Source organism: Carassius auratus, unplaced genomic scaffold (assembly GCF_003368295.1).
Source record: "Carassius auratus strain Wakin unplaced genomic scaffold, ASM336829v1 scaf_tig00021008, whole genome shotgun sequence".
NCBI classification, from domain to species: Eukaryota; Metazoa; Chordata; class Actinopteri; order Cypriniformes; family Cyprinidae; genus Carassius; species Carassius auratus.
In genome coordinates, this window is record NW_020525078.1 from 162,394 (window position 1) to 184,248 (window position 21,855).

General features: G+C 38.1%; 1 protein-coding gene and 1 pseudogene across 2 annotated transcripts; one reads left to right on the forward strand and one right to left on the reverse strand.

Annotated features, from left to right (window-relative positions):
* Positions 1-1,020: 1,020 nt before the first annotated feature.
* Positions 1,021-2,408, reverse strand: LOC113076685 (relaxin-3-like; annotated as a pseudogene).
* Positions 2,409-4,298: 1,890 nt separating this feature from the next.
* Positions 4,299-21,498, forward strand: LOC113076701 (MHC class II regulatory factor RFX1-like). 2 transcript variants are annotated; one of them, XM_026249385.1, is made up of 18 exons: positions 4,299-4,490; positions 7,226-7,590; positions 9,484-9,581; positions 9,665-9,742; positions 10,921-10,982; positions 11,087-11,438; positions 11,943-12,124; positions 12,477-12,596; positions 12,690-12,811; positions 12,899-13,017; positions 13,097-13,206; positions 13,286-13,437; positions 19,550-19,647; positions 19,739-19,888; positions 19,975-20,183; positions 20,574-20,727; positions 20,810-20,855; positions 20,988-21,498. In XM_026249385.1, exons 2-18 carry the CDS (start codon positions 7,248-7,250, stop codon positions 21,131-21,133), a joined length of 2,541 nt encoding a protein of 846 aa, XP_026105170.1. In that variant the 5' UTR covers positions 4,299-4,490; positions 7,226-7,247; the 3' UTR covers positions 21,134-21,498. The 2 variants fall into 2 exon arrangements, with proteins under 2 accessions (XP_026105170.1, XP_026105171.1); XM_026249386.1 differs by having other exon boundaries at positions 4,300-4,490; positions 9,668-9,742.
* Positions 21,499-21,855: the final 357 nt, after the last annotated feature.

A 21,855-nucleotide genomic window follows, 5' to 3' on the forward strand; every position in this document is an offset into this window, starting at 1 on the left:
CTTAGGGTTTTATTTAAAGAAAAGTCTAGACATATTGACTAACACATATTATGTGCCCTCTATATTCAATGAACGAAGGTTTATGATAGATATAACTTAATTTCAGAGTATGTAATGCACACTGTGACCTGTAGATGGAGACACAGTAACGGGTCTCTCAGGTGCACGAGCCTCCCTCGAAGCGTCATCAGAAGGAGCTCTGCAGCGCTGGTTACTTATAAGTCACCCTATTTAAATGTAGTAATCTTTGCATAATGACAGGAAACACTGACAACTAAAAATGCCTTCGAAAGCATTTACATAAACCTATCAAATAAGAAATAAAACATTTATCGAATAAACATGTGTCCTATTCTATGTCCTAAACTCCTGAAGCATTTGTGTCTCATATTTTACAGCAATTTAGGAAGAAAATCTATTAAATCTCTCTCTGTGTGTGTGTTAATTCCAGATGTAACTCCCCTTTGTAATCATACAGTTACATTTATTTTGTAATTAAATTACAATTGCATTCAATATATTGCAATACATAGCATAACATTTCAGTTGCATGTGACTACTTACTCCCCAACACTCATACTATGGTATGTTGATATACCACAATAATTTGTGATTATTACCATATTCATACATATTTGCATGCAGGGTGCAATTTGTGAACAAGGGAGGTTTGTTTAGAATCTGTAAACTTTATATTAAAATAATTTTAATAACCATGTGACCCCAAACTCTATCGCAATCAAACCTTTATTCCAGTTTGCTGTTATTAAATCAGTAACCACACAAGACAATCAGAAGAACAGAGATGAGCAGCTTCTGAATAGACTGACAAACAGCTCTCTTCGCTTTGGCTAAAATTAGCCATTTCTAAATCACTGACACACATATATGTCAATATTTCATAGGAACAAACTTCAACAACCGCTCCCCCTTCATTGTTCAGGTTGGCGTGAATGAGGGGCGAGGAACGGCTTGAAATGGGGTCACACAGTCCTTTAACACAATGAGCTGATTTCACTCTTACTTACTGCAGCCCTATTTACAGCAGGCATTGGACAGCCCGACCACCACGCCCCGCCCCTTCCTGTCTGACGAGCGCGAGGCCTCCAGCACTTCCTCTGAGATGAACACAGGGTCCTCCGGGCCCTCTCCCGTCCAGACATGGGTCTCTGCGTCAGGACGGGGTCTGTATGACAGTCCAGGGACGATGGGGTTCTGAGCGGAGAGCAGATCACTGGAGAGGTCACCTGATCAGAGAACAGCACCACACAGATACGTCACGCACTGTTACTGTGAGTGATTCAAACCACAGCACGTCTCTGCTCACGCAAGTGAATGGATCCTCTGGGTCTCGTTGAAGATGGGTGGGCTGTTATTTTACTAAGTGATCAGACTTGTGATTTGTCACCTGGTAGATGATCAAATGGGCGAGAATCCCCACAAATGTACACTGAATGATAAACCTCAGCCACAGAGACCAAAATATGACAGACCTACCAACCACCCCAAACAACCTAGAAACTGCAACACCCTGCCAACCAGCAGCATCATTTCATTCAGATAGTTGTACACACACACACACACACACACACACACATTATTAATAATTATATTAAGATGGTTTTATTTATTATATATATGTACACATATATGTGTATATACAACATTAAAATAAATTACAATGTAATGAATAACAATTTAATTACGTAATTATTATTATTAAATAAATAGTATATGTTTTTATTGTCTAAAGATCATTTAGTTATTGTATAGTTGTTGTTTTTTATATATATTATTTAGTTTTTTATTTATTTTTAAAAAAGGTGAATTTTTAATTCCTTTTTTTGAGAACATGTAGTTCAATTTGCCCTCTGTGTGTATTATCAATAATAATATAAATAAAAATAATTAAACGCCATGTGTTTAATTTGCGCTCTAAATGTATGGCTATTATCAATAATAATAATAATTATTACTATTATTATTATTAAATAAATATGTATGTTTAATAAATTATTAAATAAAAAATATATATTTGATTTAATTATATATATATATATATATATATATATATATATATATATATATATATATATACTAATGTATGTTTTTACTGTTGTAGCCTAATAGTAATTTAGTTATTATTGTGTCAAAATAACTTAATGCTATATGCAAAAGTACAATTAATAAATGTTGTTTATAAATGTGAGTTGTATTGAAGCCATGAAAGAAAAATTGGGTTCCTCTAAATGTGTGTGTATTGTATTGGAATAAACGAATATACAGTAAACACAACTCCTGTAGTTTTTTGCTTATGTCTGTGTCATACCTGAAACATCCAGAGACCTCCTCCACCGCGAGCCTCCGCAGGTGAAGATGACCGCCCTGATGAACTCTCTGCCGTACATCGGCTGTGGCCCAGCAGGCCGAACGTGTCATGATTCTGCCCTCGTGTCCTTGATTTTCTTTAGTCTTGAGGCAGGATCATGACAGGCCTGTGTTTTGTGTGAAAGCACATGGCCTTGTCTTTGGGTCATGTGCTTGTGTTGTCTCGTTTCCTTGCCCCGCCCCCTTGTTGTCCTCGTTTTACCAGTGTCACCTGTTATGTTATCATTAGTCTCCCTATTTCAATCCCCTTGTGTTCGCCGTCTATTGCGGTTCATTGTTACACTTTGACAAAACGTTGTGAGACCTGTGGATTGTATATCTGTCGTGTCAGTACCAGAGTGAAGAGTCTTTTGTTTTATTGTTTGTTTCTAGTCTAAGTTTTGTTAAGTTATTTGTCCATTTTAAGTTAGTTGCTGTTTTCCCCCTCGTGGGTTTTGTTTTCCCCTTTTTGTCATTAATAAACCTTGTGTGTAGTGCATTCTGTCTGCGCCTGAGTTCATCCCCGCACCCTTCGTGACAGAACGAGAGAACTGCAGCTTTACACATCACCACCACACAGACGAGAGATGTTTCCCAGTGCTCCTTGTTGGTCAGAAAGATAATCTAACCTCCTGTTGCCCTTCTGTGGCTTTTATAGTGTCTCATGGAGCCTGTGCAGCTGGGCGTCAGTCAGATGGACCGTGATGATGGCAGGACAGAGACCTTTAGGAAGACAAAGGCCTCTATAATGAACCTGTGTACCTCTGAGGAGGTGATGTTGAGTGAAGCGACCCAATCTCATCACTCCTGACCTTTTTGTTGTCACACTCTAATCGCACAAAATGTGGAAAGAATCATGAAGTTGTACACTCACACTGACACAAACGCTGCACTTTTAACCAGATGCATGTAAATATATTTTATACTTATTTAATCCGAATGTTAATGCCGAAATTCCACAATGCTTATTCCTTGTGAATTGTCTTGATGTTAACATTTTAAGAATGTAAAAATGTATTACGTAATCCAGATTACACAGATACTGCCCAGCACTGTACTGTATGATTTCCATATTCCATGAAACATCATTAATACAGGATAAAGATTTAATGAATATTAAGCGTGCACAGCGCAGGCTGGTTTAGTTCACCTCTGGTGACACGAGGTGACATTTCAAACAGATAAGAGGATATGGAAGTGAGAAGTGAGTGATTGTTGTGTGTGTGTGTGTGGTTATTAAGAGTCGCAGCACCTCAGAAAACATCTTATAAATCTATCAGGAAAAGACTGTTTCTTTACACTCATACAGTCATAAGATTGACACACTGGTATTCACACAGATAACAGCAAAGGGATGGGCCTTCAGCATACGGGCTAATTGGTTATTATAATGATTATAATATTATGATTAATATGCTAATTGAGTCACTAGAATTAGAAATAAAATGATAGCCTACATTTGCAGTATTTTATGCTTAAAACACGAATAATTTATATATATTTAAATATATAGTTTTTTTTTTCATTTATTCAGGGTACAGTTATCCTGTTTTATTTAAAAAAATGTTTGAAAACATTTAGTCCGTTGTCATTTGATGTACAGGAAGTATATTTAATATGGTCACGTTTTGAAGGGTAATGATTATAAATACGTGTTGTAAAAATAAAATAAAAATAAAACACTATTTTGATACATAATTACACGTACGTTTTTTAACGTTTACGTTTATCTTTAACTGACGTTGAAACGTCCGAGGAGTCGAACGTGACGTTTGATTTGATTGACAGAAATACGGTCCAATAAATGAGCGTACAGGGGGCGTGATCTTCTTGCGTAATAATGTAACTCGACTGTCAGCGAATGAGAAGCTCTGTTTGTTATAGACGCTCACCTTCTCCAATAATAAAGAGAGGATGCCGTTTCCCTTGGCGACGCGCAGCCAATCGTCGCTGAGCAAGAGGGCGGTGCTTAGACGGGTGGGTAGCAACAGTTGCCCCGGTGAGGACGAGGCGCCATAGTCACGGTAGTCGTGGCGACAAGAACCCAGCAACGCGAATCAACAACAACCTTTAAGAAAATAAAACTCCGCGCCAAACTAAGATCATCCGGCGGGAAGCGACAGGTGAAAGAACAACTTTATTCCACGCATCCTCCTCTTGTTATTTTTTGACAACTGTCGAAGTGTGCTAGACACGGTTTCCTCCGTTCACGCGCCTGAACTCGACTCGCGCCTCTCGCACGCGCTGACGGTTGTTATGACGATGTCAAATCTGCTACAAAATGGCGGGGGTTGTAACTTGAGCATGTGTTACTTTTTCACTTGTTATTTGTTTATGGTGAGCGAGCGTGACGTCAGAAGCGCGTTTAGCGGACTTGATGGCTGAAGCAGACGTGTGGTTTAGGATCACATGTCAAAGAGCGACTTTTGACAGTCAAACTACACGCGACTGTGGCTTTATTTCGCTTGTCCGGTTTGCTGGAGTTTGTTTAACGCGAATGACGATGGAATGCAGGCTTTCAGTGGATCAAACTCCCGGGAGTTGTGTTTTCTCGGGTTAAAAACTTTGTTGAGGGAGTCGTCGAATAGCCAGAAATGTGTGCCAGATCAGCTCCGGCGCGGAGGGAGGGAGGGGCGGGGGCGGGGGCGTAGCCTTGTCCTTGAGAGGGGCGTGGCCTGTGAAGTTAAAAGGGCGTGATTGACATATTTCTATCTAGTTATGTAGCTATACATGCTTACTTCTCTGCTAGCAATAAACAAAACCACATATGTGACCCTGGACCACAAAAACCAGTCATAAGTGTCAGTTTGTTGAAATTGAGATTTATGCATCATCTGAAAACTTAATAAATAAAGTTTTCCATTGATGTATTTTTTGTTAGGATAGAACAACATTTGGCTGAGATACAACTATTTAAGAATATGATAAATATTGAGAAAATCACTTTTAAAGTTGCCCAAATGAAGTCCTTAGCAATGCATATTACTAATAAAAATCGAAGTTTTTATATAATTACAGTAGGAAATGTACAGAATATCTTCATGGAACATGATCTTTACTTTATATCCTACTGATTTCTGGCATAAAAGAAAACTTATAATTTTGACCCTTACAATGTACCTTTTGGCTATTTCTACAAGTATATCTGTGCTACTAATGACTGCTTTTCTGCTCCAGGGTCACACTGTCTATGCATACTTCGTTCTACCAGCAATAAACAAAACAGACATATTAATACACAAGTATATAAGAAATGCTATATATAATGTAAACTTAAAACATGTACTATTATTGAGGCAAAAACATGCATGAAGATTATATTTTGCCCTTAAAATCATAATATGGACCATAGAGAGAAAGGCAATATATTCCACAAAATAAAGTTGAGTCAGATTTATGTTCAATAAATGAGATGCTTTATGATGTTTTGCACATACATTTGTCTGCATATTTGAGAATAAGTTATGAATATATAAGCTTAATGTTTCTACTTTCTTCTCTGCCGGTTTGTTTATGTTTTCTTTATATACAAACTTAAAATAGATGGTATATTATTGAGGTAAAATCATAGCATTGCTTATATGTCTACCAGTGTATTTGGACCATAGAGAGAAAAATAATACATCACATAACACAATGTTTTATTATTTTCATGGAATAATTTGAATGGTGTGGGTTCTTTTTTAAGCTGTTTTACACTGAGTCTGATGATCAGAAGGTTCACTGTGAAATGTTCTCGCTCTCTCACAGTAACTTCATATGAACGAGCTCATACTGTCATCACAAGACAGGGCACGCAATGCCGCCCGGTGCCTCGAATTCACACAAAATGAGAGCACTGTTAAACAAGTTCAGCCAGCTCAAGGATTTCTGTGCATCTGACAGGGAGAGAGAATGTGGTTCGTTTTACATGCAGTCTTACAGTAAATGAATGCACTCTCTGCATAAGTGAGACAGAATGCCTGAAAATTTTTTTTTAGATAAATTGTTTTTGTTGTGATTGATAATAATAAAATATTCTAAATGCATATTCTTATTTCGTATTCAAAATAATTATGTAGTTAAACCAGTAGAAAGATGCCAGCGAATTTGCTTTGTAAAAATAATGTTTGGATCTAAGTCCTTATTACGAGGCCCTATTGCTTTTTATATAATAAAATATTAAGGCAAGACTCTACAGGTGAATAGAGTATGATTCCCTTAATCACATCAGTCACATTAAGATCATTGTTTTGTGCTATGAGTTTGCATGAAATCTTATGTTCAAATATGCACATACATGATCTAATAATTTACTCACATTTCCAGAAATGGAAAAAAAACAGGTTCAATATTTTGTTGACTTACAAGAGTTCAAGATTTTTGATATCTACTGTACTGTATGTATCACTTATCAAATTGGAAAACACTGCCAACAGCCAGAAATTTATATATTTTTAAAAGGAAAAAAGTTTTTTTTTTTTAAATACCTTAGAGAAAACCTTCAGCATATAGATAGGAATGAAAAAATTGATTTATGTAGGTCTAGTTGCTCCTGAAGTGGAGAAAAAACTCATTTTGAGAAACCAGACTTCAAAGATATGTATTGTAACTGAAATCTGCAGACGCAAAGAGACGAAGTATTATAAAATAAACAATTAAATATGCGTTTTGAATGTTTTCTTTCCTCTAATCCGAAACAGAGACATGTTATGAAAGCAAAACAGCTCAAAATCGACCAGTGCATGTAAAAGTGCAACTGTGCAGGAATAATCTCAAGTGCAAAAGCATCTATCATTAAAACAAGTAAAGAAGTCTAAATCTGTTTGCTTTCAACTTCCTGCGGGGCTTAATCCGCGCTTTTAATTTCCGTTTACAGGGGGATTTGGGCTTTTGTCATCATGGCAACTTCAGGCTACCCCTCCGAGGAGCTCCCACCCTCTCAATCACAAGGGGGCAACGTCACGACGGCCTCGTCGACCCAGCAGAAAGCCACTTCCACCACCACCTCGTCCCAGTTCCTCTCCGACATCCAGAGCTCAGCGGGATCCGCTCCTACACAGACGGCCTCGATCATAAGAGTGCAGGCCACGCCCCCTGTCACTCAAAAGAAACTGGTTCTGGCCACGCCCCCTCAAGGAGCCGTGACAGCAGCGCAGTATGTGGCAGGAGAGATACAAAGCTCCGCCTCCCAGGCAGGAAACAGCCAGAGCGCCCAGCAGTACATAGTGGTGACCGTTAGCGGTGAGCACTCACACTTTACTAGATACATGTGGACTTCACTTTCTCCTGGTGAGGACTGACGCTGTAGAGCAGAGCACTGTGTGTATGAAAGTGTGTGTAATCTGATCTAACAGACACCTGACACTTTCTAGGCGTCTCCCTGAATAGAAGGACCTCGAAATAAACGCGCAAGAGTAGCAGTGCATGTCACAGCCTGACACACAGACATTCCCTTCTGCTTTTTATTTAACACACTCACACATACACACGTTTTCTTTCTGATGACTGAACATTGTAACGCTCTAATCGGCAGCCGATATGACAGCACTGCCTACTCAGCGTCCGCAGACGAACTTCTTACCACAGCAGCTTTATTAACTACCAATACTGAGACCTGACAGACTCAATATAGTGACCACAAAACGTCCATTTATGTCAATATCAAAAAAAAAAAATACTTAAAAAAAAATAAAAAATACTTTTATCAGAAGGGATGCATTAAATTAATCAAAATTGACAGCATTTTTTTTTTTTTTTTTTTTTACAACATTTCGAATAAATGCTTTTTTTTTTTTTTTTTTTTATTCATCATAGCATCCTGAATACATTTATAATGATTTCAAAGTTAAAATTGATAAATAGAAAATGTTTGGGCAGCAAATACTGACCCCAAATTTTTGAAAGTTATGTATATTAAGTGAAGTTATTTATATTATATGCATTGTAAACATTAATTACTTGTATATTTAAAACTCATGATAAAAAAAATCAACACTAATAGAAAATAAAAAGTATATTTTTATTTGAAAAATCTATTGTAAAACTAGATTTTTCTTTTGTAATAAAACATAAAAATTAAAAATATATTTATTTAAATTGCACATGTAAATAAATATAAATATATGTGTGGGTGTGGTTGCAATTTAAATAAATAAATATATATATATATATATATATATAATTAAAATAACATTACATAAATTCCACATATGTGTATATGAAATGAATGCTGACATATTAAAACGTTTCTATATAAAATTAGACTAAAATTTACTCTTTTTATGTAAGACAATCATTTCATAAAAGTATATAGCAGATGATGAGAACCTGATGAGATACAGAATGGAAACCAAAGTAAAAAGCACAGGTAAAGCAAACGTCCTCATCCTTCCTTGAGCTTGATTTCTCCTCTCTCAATCTCTCTCTCAATCTGATACCTGTGTTTACCTGAGCGAGAGATTTCTCGGCCCATCTGTGGAGATTAGTTGTTCAAGGCCGGCCTGTGAGAGCCTGATATAAAGAGAAATGGCTGCATGTGTGTCTGTGTTCACATCATGTTCTACAGTAGCTGTCTGTACAGTCTGGATGTGCTGTACCGTAAGTATGAGTGCATGTTAACCGATTTCGACGGCTGTGTGTTATGGTTTTGGTATTATTTCCTCCTGTAGGTTTTGTACTGAGCAAAACGTGTCTTCAGTCATTATTTCCTCTTTTCTGATGGCGGTTTTGTCATGTGTTTCCTTCTCATTTCTGTTTTCTGTGTCTTTATTTTGCTCTTCAGTGTGTCTTCCTCTGTCTCTCTTGTACACACACACACACACACACACACACACACACACATAAGATCTGCGGTGTGAGTTTAAGTAGTGTGAAGTGGCCATATTATATACAGCTGCAGCTTTTTTTTTTTTTTTTTACTAAAAATGTACACTGGTTGTTGTGGCTCATGTAATTGAGTTCTTACAGTTACACTATATTTTCATACAGCTGTACTCAAGTTCATATACTTCTCAAATCTCAAAACATTCTGAACAGTCCTGTTTCAGTTATAGCCTTTAATATGCAAATGAGTTTGAGAATCTGAGTAGTTTGATGATTATATGGCTTGTTTTTGGTCTGTCTGTCTCTGTGTAGAGGGCTCACTTCACTCGAATGACTCTGAATCGAATTCTCCTCCCGCGGGACAGACTGGCGTTCCCACACAGGTAGTGCAACAGGTGCACACAGCACAGGTAATGCACACACTTATGTACATGTGGGATATCAAAGCCATAAAGACCACATTAATTCCAAAACTGTGGTGATTTGTGTCCAGCAGAGGTCTGTGGTTCAGGCCACAACCAAGAGTCAAAGTGGACAACTGGGGGTCAGTAATCTACACATCACACCTGAGGTATGAACACACACACTTCATAACAGCTTTAAGCAGAATGACATTATAACATGCCTGACACATATATGGGGTCTCATCTACTGTAATGGGTTCATTACGTAGTATATATCAGTTCAAACCTCAAAAGCTTGGTTTGATGAAAGTTATTAGTTTGATGTTTCACAAGGTTTTTGCAATGTAGCAAGCAATTACTTTTATACTGTAACACACACACACACACACACATATGTGGTAAATTTATCTTTTAAAACTGGACCCACAAAATTTTAAAACAGCTGCGGTTACTGCCGTTTTTAAGTCTGGGGAGACCGATGATGTGTGTAATTATAGACCCATCTCAATGGTTCCAGTAGTTTCCAAAGATTTAGAAAAGTTAGTGGTTGAACAATTAATGAATTATTTCAAAATAAATAATCTGCTGAACTCTAAACAGTTTGGATTTCGACCAAAGTATTCAACAGAAATGGCTATATGTCATTTTATAGATAACATAAAGTAAAGTAGTTTGGATCGAGGAAAGGTAATGGGAGCAATATTTTTAGACTTTAAAATTGCTTTTGATACTGTCAATCGTGAAGTACTCATAAATACATTGAAACAAATGAACTTTTCTCAACAAGCTTTAAACTGGTTCAAATCATACCTGTATGGTAGACCGCAATGTGTTAAAATTAATGGTGTTAAGTCATCACCACAAAATTGCTAACTGGGTGTACCACAAGGTTCTATACTAGGTCCGTTGATCTTCTGTTTGTATATAAATATGTATTAACAGAATTAATTAAAATTAGTTGCTAGATTTTTATTTTGATGTTTTGTTATCTAAATATAAAAATGTACACAACAATGTATACATTTGACTTTTTTTTTTTTTTTTTTTTCAATACAAACGTCAAATCATATTTATATAAAACTCTACCTGACATTTAAATTTTTTTAATATGTAATAACAGGTGCAAATGAACTTTAAACATTGTGTCTGTATATTGTTCATATGTTAATATATTGTGTGAAACTGTTATTAGCACTAAAATATAAAGTTTAGTTTAAAATATTGAAGTAAAGATTTAGATTTGACATTATATAGACATTCTTTGTGATGTCCCCCCTCATACCTGACTCTGATAAAACTGTCTTTTTAAGAGTCTGATGTGAAACTGCTGTGTGTTTGTGTGTAGGTACAGCATGTTTACCCGAGCCAATTTGTGGAGGGAGATGCCAACTACAACAATACTGCAATGTGAGCATCAGCACACACAAGTGCTTGTGGTGGATATTTAGCTTCTCTTTACTCCTGAAACATTTACCTTTCTCTGTACTTGTCCTTCTCTTTCCCTTTTTCAGTCGTTCCAGTAGTTACCAGTTCACAGATCCCTCCCTCTACTCTCAGGCCACGCCCTCTGTCACTTACTATGAGACATCGCCCACCACCGGCTCACAGGTCACGTCCCCCGCCAGCACTCAGCCTGTGTCTGTGACGTCTGGGATGGGCACAGGGGTGGTCTCCATGTTCTCAGAGGGCAGTTCGGGGATCACCGTGGTGGCTGGCGGGTCCTCGTCAGGAGTGGGCGGGTCAGGGGGTGTGGTCACCAGCGGAGGGGTGGGGAGTTATGTGATTCAGGGCGGGTACATGCTTGGTGGAGCCAGTGGAGGGAACCAGAATTTCTCACACAACACACGAGCATCACCTGCGACTGTGAGTGTATTTGTTTTCTTGAATGATGATTCAGGGTTTCACCCAAAAAGATTCACCCAGTGTTGTTATTGGTGACTAAAATTAATTTTAGTAATTGAAATAAAATACTAGAAGAAATTTCATTAGAAATTTTAATGAAAAATAGAAGTGTTGCCTGGGCGGTTAACTGAAATAAAATAAATTTATGTACTAAAATTACTAACAATAATTAATAATAATAATTAAGCACATATCAAAATAATAGATAAATAACGTGTAAATATAATATAAAATAATAGAATAACAAAATATAAATAATAGGATAATAATAATGGCACATAACAAAATGAATAAAACTTTCAAATAAAAATATAAAAATAAAGCAAAACAATGATAAAGCAAAACAATACTAAAATACACAGAAAAAAACACAGCTTTCACCCATAAAACAGGTAAAAAATTAGTTTTTGATTGTGTAATAGTCAGTCAATTAACACCTGCCGTCTGTCTCCTGTCTGTGTTCAGGTGCAGTGGCTGATGGATAACTATGAGACAGCAGAAGGTGTGAGTCTTCCTCGCTGTACTCTCTACTGTCATTACATCCTGCACTGTCAGCAGACCAAGCTGGAACCTGTGAACGCCGCCTCCTTTGGCAAACTCATCCGTTCTGTGTTCATGGGCCTCAGGACCAGACGTCTGGGCACCAGGTACAGTCACACTGTCCCGACCAGGTGTGATGCAATAAAGCTTCAAGCTTCAACAAGCAATATGAACCATTTTTCTTTATTTGCATATTCATAGTACTGGGTAGCTCCACCCACAGTAAAATCTCTGATCCTGAATTTGCTCCACATAACATTAAATGTGTTCTGATTATCTGTGAATACGTCATGTTCTCAACGCCATGTTTTTTTTATTCGCAAGAATTTTTCAACCCAAATTGTATACATGCTAATCTGAGATATAAATATGAAATAAAAAACAACAGTATTTAAAAAAAGACAGAACAGGCTAAAATTAAAACAACTGTTTGTTTGTGTGTGTGTGTGTGTGTTTCAGAGGGAACTCGAAGTACCATTACTATGGCCTTCGAATCAAGAGCAACTCCCCTCTCCACAGACTGGTGGAGGACCAGCAACACCTGGCCATGAGACAACAGCCGTACTCACAGAAACAGAGGTCTCTGTGTGTGTGTGTGTGTGTTTATAGTTTGTGTGCTGTTGATCACGTGCTGTTGTTAGTTTGACTCATAGCCCTCATCTCTTGATAAAGGATAAAGCCTGTGCAGAAGGTGGAGGGACTGACCAATGGAATGGGCCTGGGGTTGGGGCATCAACAAGGGGCGGGGCTATCTGACATCAGTGCACAGGTTCACCAGTATCAGCAGTTTTTAGGTAAAATGAACACAAAATGTAAGAGCAGCTCTCTCTTTTGGACATACAATCAACGCTACATCATCTTTTTGAACATGTGTGTTTCAGATGCGTCTCGCAGTCTGCCGGAGTTCCCTGAGCTCAAAGATGAGGGTATACCTCTGCCAGATGGACTCCATCCTCAACACGTACACACATATCAGCTGATCTACAGAGAGCACTGTGAGGTGAGTGTGTGTGCTGGATCTCATAAGTGTGGTTATTGTAGTGTTTTGGTGAATAATGTGTGTGTTTGTGTGTTTATAGGCGATTCTGGACGTGATGGTAAACCTGCAGTTCCCTCTTGTGGAGACGCTTTGGAAGACTTTTTGGAGGTTCAGTGAAGGACAAAGCAGTGACACGGATTCACTCGACCTGTGAGACACATTGGCTTAAAGTACAGTCACAAGTGTTGTGATGTTGTGTTGTGTCTCACTGATGTCTCTGTCTCTACAGTCATGATGAATCAGAGAAGCGTTTGCCCAAATCAGTTCTGCTTCTGTTGTGTAAATATGAGCCCATTCTCAACTGGGCCCGCCAATGCGACAATTTACTGTACCAAAGCCTAGTGGAGATCCTCATCCCTGATGTCCTGAGACCAATCCCCAGTGAGTTCTCACAACTCGACACAAACTCTATATACCTTTATACAGTAACTAAACTATGTCCTAGCAACTCTACACAAACTCTATATTAGAGGTCGACCGATATGTCACTCGGCCGATATATCGGGCCGATATTTGTAATTTTTTAATATATCGGCATTGGCCGATATCCGTGTTTAGTAGTGCCGATTTAAAACAAGGCACGTCGGCGGGCAGCCCCGTGTTATTGGCGCGGTGTAAAGTGCTGCTGCTGCCACTGCATGTGAAGCACCCCAAGCCAAAACTTTTGGAAGATTCAACAACAGTCCTGGGAGATAAAGGTAGTCAGAGAATTTCACTCTGTAAATGGGGTGGAGAAGTTGGCAGCTCTAACAAACACTGCAGCGTGATTGAGGGCTCCGTTACTCCGCCCCGCTCACAGACAGCACCGCGCTCGGAGAGACAGCTGTGCTGGAGCTGCCCCAGAATGGTGAATGACATTTGATCGGAAGCATGGTTTGATGCAGACAATAACCAGTTTTCCTTCCAACTCATTTGTATTTAGGGATGTCAATATTTGATAATTTCCATGATCGATCGTCGTTTAAATTAACGATCAAGTAATCTTAATGCTGCAAAATGCGTCTGCAGTGGTATTATTAATGTGTGCAAAAGCCACTTGGAAAAAAAGCTTTCTTACCCGAATTAAAGGGGTTTTAGTCTGAATAAAATGCTAGTAGCAGGACTGTAAAACGAATAGATGTGATTATGATCATTTGATAAAATGAAGAGAGCGCGCCATACGTTGGAGATCATGTTACTTTGTTGACTCTTTCCCGTCAAGGAGACCGCTGAATGGTTTCGTGGTGCTCGTTGATGTATTTTAAAACGCAACTGCAATGTTTTCAAATGACAATATAGTAGTGGTGCAACGGATCATCATTGATCCGTGATCCATTCGGATCAATATCTTCGGTTCGGCACAAACGTGACCTGCGGATTGCTTTATGAAAAAAAAAAAAGTTGCGCATGTTCAGTGGTAATGCCGAGCAGAGGAGCTTGAACGCCCCGCGCATTTTGGTTTCCCTGTCAGATGTAATGATGAAGGAAAGAGGTTAGAGTGAAAAGATTGTGCCAGATCTTTATGAACAAGAGAAGAAAAAAGTTGTGGATGAACTATCCCGAGCATCCTCTGTTGCGCTCACGACAGACGGGTGCACGTCCAGGGGGACGGAGAGCTCTGTGACGATCACGGCTCACTTCATCACAGCAGACTGGAAGATGAGAAGTCGGGGTATTATGTTAAAAAGAAGATATTATGCCATGTGCACTAAGTTGATTTCATATATTTTAATTTAATAATTTAATGTTAATTAAAAAAAGACAAAACGTATATTTATTTGTCTTGGCCTTTTTTTTCTTTTTCTTTTTTTTGCTGATCTGAAAAATGATCCGATCCATACGAGGACAAGCGAGCGCGGGTTTGATGTATTTGGAGGTTATTTCTCACGTCTCGTTCTGCACATATCCAAATGTTTCCATATTCGTAATGTATCTGAATGTTAAAATATAATTTTTTTTAAATTTTTTTATGTAAAGTAGATGGAAAAAATCATCCTCTTCACATAAGCAAAAACGTCCTTGGCATAACAGCAGAGAGGACCTACGGTGTATTTAAACTGACCAGTGTAACTTTTTAAATGTTTGGTTGACTGTACTTTATTTTAATAATGAACAGACTGCGATGTAAGTTTGAAATTAGAATGATATAGATGACACAGAACATCTAAAGTGCAAACACAAATGTTGCTAATTGCTAGTGTGTTTGCAGCACTACTGTTATTTATTTTTTATATATTTATTTTTTTGTATTTTTCAGTTTAATTGATTTTTATTTCTAAAATTGTATTTATTTAAATGTATATTTATATATATATATATTAAATTCTACTTGATAAATGTAAATGCTCTAAAACTTATGTAAATGATTGACATATATATATATATATATATTTTTTTAACCTGTTTTATATATTTAATACTTGGTCAGTTTATTGATTTGTTTGGTTAACTTTGGATAAATGTTTTATTTTAATACCGTGCAGTGAACTAAATTCGAGAGATGGTTCAAGTTAGTGCTCAATAAGTGATGATAAGTTTAGAAAAAATTAGTTGTGCATCAACTTATTATTAGTGTGACATTTTAGCATGAAAATCAAGAGGAAAACTCCAAGATATCGGCCCTAAAAATCGGCAGCACATATCGGCCATCGGCTGACCCTGACCTCTAAACATCGGCATCGGCTATAGAAAAACCCATATCGGTCGATCTCTACTCTATATATCTCTATACAGTAACTAAACTCTATCCTAGCAACTCTACACAAACTCTGTATATCTCTATACAGTAACTAAACTCTATCCTAGCATCTCTACACAAACTCTATATATCTCTATACAGTAACTAAACTATGTCCTAGCATCTCTACACAAACTCTATATATCTCTATACAGTAACTAAACTATGTCCTAGCAACTCTACACAAACTATATATCTCTATACAGTAACTAAACTATGTCCTAGCAACTCTACACAAACTCTATATATCTCTATACAGTAACTAAACTATGTCCTAGCAACTCTACACAAACTCTATATACAGTCTTGTTCAAAATAATAGCAGTACAATGTGACTAACCAGAATAATCAAGGTTTTTAGTATATTTTTTATTGCTACGTGGCAAACAAGTTACCAGTAGGTTCAGTAGATTGTCAGAAAACAAACAAGACCCAGCATTCATGATATGCACGCTCTTAAGGCTGTGCAATTGGGCAATTAGTTGAAAGGGGTGTGTTCAAAAAAATAGCAGCGTCTACCTTTGACTGTACAAACTCAAAACTATTTTGTACAAACATTTTTTTTTCTGGGATTTAGCAATCCTGTGAATCACTAAACTAATATTTAGTTGTATGACCACAGTTTTTTAAAACTGCTTGACATCTGTGTGGCATGGAGTCAACCAACTTGTGGCACCTCTCAGCTGTTATTCCACTCCGTGATTCTTTAACAACATTCCACAATTCATTCACATTTCTTGGTTTTGCTTCAGAAACAGCATTTTTGATATCACCCCACAAGTTCTCAATTGGATTAAGGTCTGGAGATTGGGCTGGCCACTCCATAACATTAATTTTGTTGGTTTGGAACCAAGACTTTGCCCGTTTACTAGTGTGTTTTGGGTCATTGGGTCATTGTCTTGTTGAAACAACCATTTCAAGGGCATGTCCTCTTCAGCATAGGGCAACATGACCTCTTCAAGTATTTTAACATATGCAAACTGATCCATGATCCCTGGTATGCGATAAATAGGCCCAACACTATAGTAGGAGAAACATGCCCATATCATGATGCTTGCACCTCCATGCTTCACTGTCTTCACTGTGTACTGTGGCTTGAATTCAGAGTTTGGGGGTCGTCTCACAAACTGCCTGTGGCCCTTGGACCCAAAAAGAACAATTTTACTCTCATCAGTCCACAAAATGTTCCTCCGTTTCTCTTTAGGCCAGTTGATGTGTTCTTTGGCAAATTGTAACCTCTTCTGCACATGCCTTTTTTTTAACAGAGGGACTTTGCGGGGGATTCTTGAAAATAGATTAGCTTCACACAGACGTCTTCTAACTTTCACAGTACTTACAGGTAACTCCAGACTGTCTTTGATCATCCTGGAGGTGATCATTGGCTGAGCCTTTGCCATTCTGGTTATTCTTCTATCCATTTTGATGGTTGTCTTCCGTTTTCTTCCACGTCTCTCTGGTTTTGCTCTCCATTTTAAGGCATTGGAGATCATTTTAGCTGAACAGCCTATCATTTTTTGCACCTCTTTATAGGTTTTCCCCTCTCTAATCAACTTTTTAATCAAAGTACGCTGTTCTTCTGAACAATGTCTTGAACGACCCATTTTCCTCAGCTTTCAAATGCATGTTCAACAAGTGTTGGCTTCATCCTTAAATAGGGGCCACCTGATTCACACCTGTTTCTTCACAAAATTGATGACCTCAGTGATTGAATGCCACACTGCTATTTTTTTGAACACACCCCTTTCAACTAATTCAACTAATTGCCCAATTGCACAGCCTTAAGAGTGTGCATATCATGAATGCTGGGTCTCATTTGTTTTCTGAGAATCTACTGAACCTACTGGTAACTTGTTTGCCACGTAGCAATAAAAAAATATACAAAAAACCTTGATTATTCTGGTTAGTCACATTGTACTGCTATTATTTTGAACAATACTGTATCTCTATATAGTAACTAAACGCTATCCTAGCAAGTTACCCAACTCTACATAAACTCTATATAAAATCCACTCCAGTGAGTTACATAACTTTACATAAACTCTATACAGGCTACATCCTAGTGAGTTACAAAATTCTACACAAACTCTATATGATAACTATATAAACTCCATCACAGTGAATTACAACACTTCACCATCCTTTAACACAATGCTATACATACCGACAAACTTTCTGTAAACAAGTTACAACACTACACAAACTCTATATGCACTCCATTCCTGCATTACAACTATATACAAACTCTATATGAACTCAATCCACAGTGAGTTACCCAACTCTACACAGACTCTGTATAAACTCCATTATAGTGAGTTACACGGCTCTATAGAAACTCCATCCCAGTGAGTTGCAACTTTTCACCATCCTTTAAACAACGCTTTACAAACCCAATTAATGACAAAATTCTACAGACAAACTTTATATAAACAATATTCTCAGTGGGTTACTCAACTTTACACAAACTCTATATATACTCTGTCCCATACACTTATGTACTAGTTAAACTATATATAATCATCATCCTCCTGGAAATACACAACAATGTACAAACTCTATATAAGTTACAAAATTCTATACAATTCCATTTAAACAGCATGCATAGTAAGTTTCACAACACTACAGTAACTATATACACTCTATTAATTTCAACTATTCAACTTCCTGCTATAGAAACCTTAGTGAATCACAAAATTCTACATACAAACTTCATATAAACTCAGCGAGTTAAAACACAACACAAAATCTATTTGCACTTCATTCCAGTGTGTTACAACTCTATACAAACTCTATATCAACTCCACCAATTCTATTAGACACAAACCTATAAAACCTTGCACTTATTCAGACTTCATGTAAACAACATCCCCAGGGAGTTACACAGCGCTACACAAACACCATTTCAGTTCGTCACAAAACTCTACATAACTCTGTGAAAGAGTATAAACTATTTCAGTAGTTTCAAAACTCTACATTACTCTGTACAAAATGTATATAATGACTATCCTCTGTGAGTTACATAGTCCTACACAATGTAAAACTAACTATAAAAATTATTGTCCCTATGATTTATACAATTCTACACAACAATTTAGCACAACGTTAAATTAAATTCAGAGTTACACAACCATGCACAAACTATAGAGACTTAATAAACATCCCAGTGGGTTACAACTCTACATCAACTCTATCCACAGTTAGTTAACTAACTATTAGAAATAATCCTATAAAACCTAATACAGTTTGGCACAACATCCCTAGATCTACAAAACTCTAGTTACCAAAACTTTATGCAAACAATTTATAAACAAGCTCAGCCATGAGCTACACACACACACACACACACACACACACACACACACACACACACACACACACACACACACACACACACACACACACACACACATATATATATATATATATATATATATATATATATATATATATATATATATATATAAAACATTTCTCACACTCTATACAACTTGATATAAACCGATAAACTCCATAATCTTTGAAATGCACAATTTGAGGGAAAAAAGTAACAGTTGCTTAACTGTATGCAACCATAGGAAGATATTGTAAACTCTATATTAACTCTATGCACTTCAACAGAACTCTGTACAGCTTAAGATTCTCAAAATGTTCTTGTAGTTACTGCTGCAGCAAATGACCGTGGATTTAAATAAATACCATACTTGAGATCCAGAATTGCAGAAATTGAAATGTAGTCTTCCTGTCTTAATTTTGACTCTTTGTGTTGTTCCCTTCCTGTAGGTGCCTTAACTCAAGCCATCCGTAACTTTGCTAAGATCCTGGAGAACTGGCTGACCAACGCCATGATCAACATCCCGGAGGAGATGGTCCGCATCAAGGTCTGAATCACCACAGATCTCCTCTGTCTTCTTTCTGTTTTCGGTGTGTTTATGCTAACGCCGTGTGTGTGTGTGTGTGTGTGTTGTGTAGATTGTGTGTGCGGGAGCGTTCGCTCAGACTCTGCGGCGCTACACGTCTCTCAATCATCTGGCTCAGGCGGCCCGCGCCGTCCTGCAGAACACGGCTCAGATCACACAGATGCTCAGTGACCTCAACCGCGTCGACTTCACCAATGTACAGGTAACACGGCTCGCTCGGTTCATGTCCCGTCATCCCCAGATCCCCCCCAGTTCTTAATTTACAGCTGTATATGTGTGTGAGTTTAGGAGCAGGCCTCGTGGGTGTGTGGCTGTGAAGACGGTGTGGTCCAGCGGCTGGAGCAGGACTTTAAACTCACCCTGCAGCAGCAGAACTCTCTGGAGCAGTGGGCCGCATGGCTGGACGGGGTCGTGTCGCAGGTCCTGAAGCCGTACACCGGCAGCCCGGCCTTCCCCAAAGCAGCCAAACTCTTCCTGCTCAAATGGAGCTTCTACAGGTGAGATTCACTGCATATTAAAGTCCCCATGAAATCAAAACATCAGCTCTTCGGGTTTTAGTATGAATATTTTAGCCTTACGGTTATCTGTAAACTAGTGTGCTTCAAAATAGTGATCAAATTTTCATTGAAAATGTATAGTCTCTCACTTCCACTGATATGGATTAACAATTTTGATGACATCACCCTGTACTTCAGCTTCTCATCAAACTTTCTGTCCTATTAAATGCTCTCTAGAATCTGAAGCATCCCGCCCCCTACCTTATAAATAGATGCTTAAGCTGTTTCTGTCATTTTAGGTTGTTAAAAAGCTGATGGCATGTTAGAAGTCGAGTATGTCTTTAGTTGTTGTATTGCCATAATCTCACAGTGTTTGTGTGTGTTTTGTAGTTCTGTGGTGATCAGAGATCTGACCCTGCGCAGTGCCGCCAGTTTCGGCTCGTTTCATCTGATCAGACTGCTGTATGACGAGTACATGTATTACCTGATCGAGCACAGAGTGGCACAGGCCAAAGGAGAGACGCCCATCTCTGTCATGGGAGAGGTGGACACACTGACACACACATGCATGCATGCTGTCAAACACAGAGTCATGCAGGGACTTAACTTTGTGTTTGTCGTTTCAGTTCGCCTGTCTGAACCGAAGTCAAAGGTCAATGGATCCTGATAAAGGTACGTACAGAAATGCACTCAGAGACACCTGTCTGATAAATCAGAACATGAAAATATAGGAAACTAGCAACCACCCAAACACTGTAGAATCATGAAATCTCATTGATCGTGTTTGTGTGTGAATGCGTGTAGATGAGGAGGATGAGGAGGAGGATGATGAGACGGATGAAGATCAGGACATGGCCGTTCCTGTGGTTGTGGGGGAGGAGTCACTGGAGCCACCCACCAAACTCGCCCGAACCGAGCTCTTCAACAGCAACAGCAACACACCAAACTAACTGTTGTCTGTGCAAACAGGGACTCTATATACTGAGCTCTGTCTCTGGGAGCCAGTTTGGGAGTGAAATACAATCTTCAGTTTTGGTAATTATTAGAGGAAGTTCAGTTTCGGTTCATTTCATGTTTGAGTTTCCTGAGGTGAATCAGCCCTCACAGCTGCTGTATGACCTAATGAAGCTTTTCTAGAAAACGGTAACAATCATATGCCTTAATTAAGTGCACACACACACACACATTTTCATTGCCTTCCCTTTGTCAATCAAAGCTGCCATGTGTGTCATGCATCGACTCTTAAAGTTACAGTTCACCCAAAATTAAAAGCATTTGCCATCAAGTCATTCCAAAGTCATCTATCGGCAAAAAAGAAATAAACGAGTAAAATAGAATAAAGAAAGAAAGTTATATAATGACGTGAGGGTGAATAAATGAAGATGGACATTTCATTTTTTGGGCAGACTGTCGCTTTAAGATTCCAGTTTTGATGCATCTCCATCTGCTCCATGCTGCCATAGAAATCATTCTTTGCCAAAGCCAATCATGCATCACCTAGGCCTGTTCCTCATTAATATTCATGATGAGTGTGGTCATTTAAGGTGTAGCTAAAAACCACAGCAGCAGATTTTGCCTTTCACAGCTGTATAACACCATCTCCTTCCATGCTTTTGACTTTTTCTTTCTTTACCTAATAATGAAAATGTTATATTCAATTATTGTGCTTTAA

Coding starts and splice junctions, on each gene's coding strand:
- LOC113076701 (XM_026249385.1), top strand. CDS start 7,248: ATGGCAACTTCAGGCTACCCCTCCGAGGAGCTCCCACCCTCTCAATCA. Junction 13,207..13,285: donor GACACGGATTCACTCGACCT/GTGAGACACATT, acceptor CTGTCTCTACAG/TCATGATGAATCAGAGAAGC. Junction 13,438..19,549: donor TGTCCTGAGACCAATCCCCA/GTGAGTTCTCAC, acceptor CCCTTCCTGTAG/GTGCCTTAACTCAAGCCATC.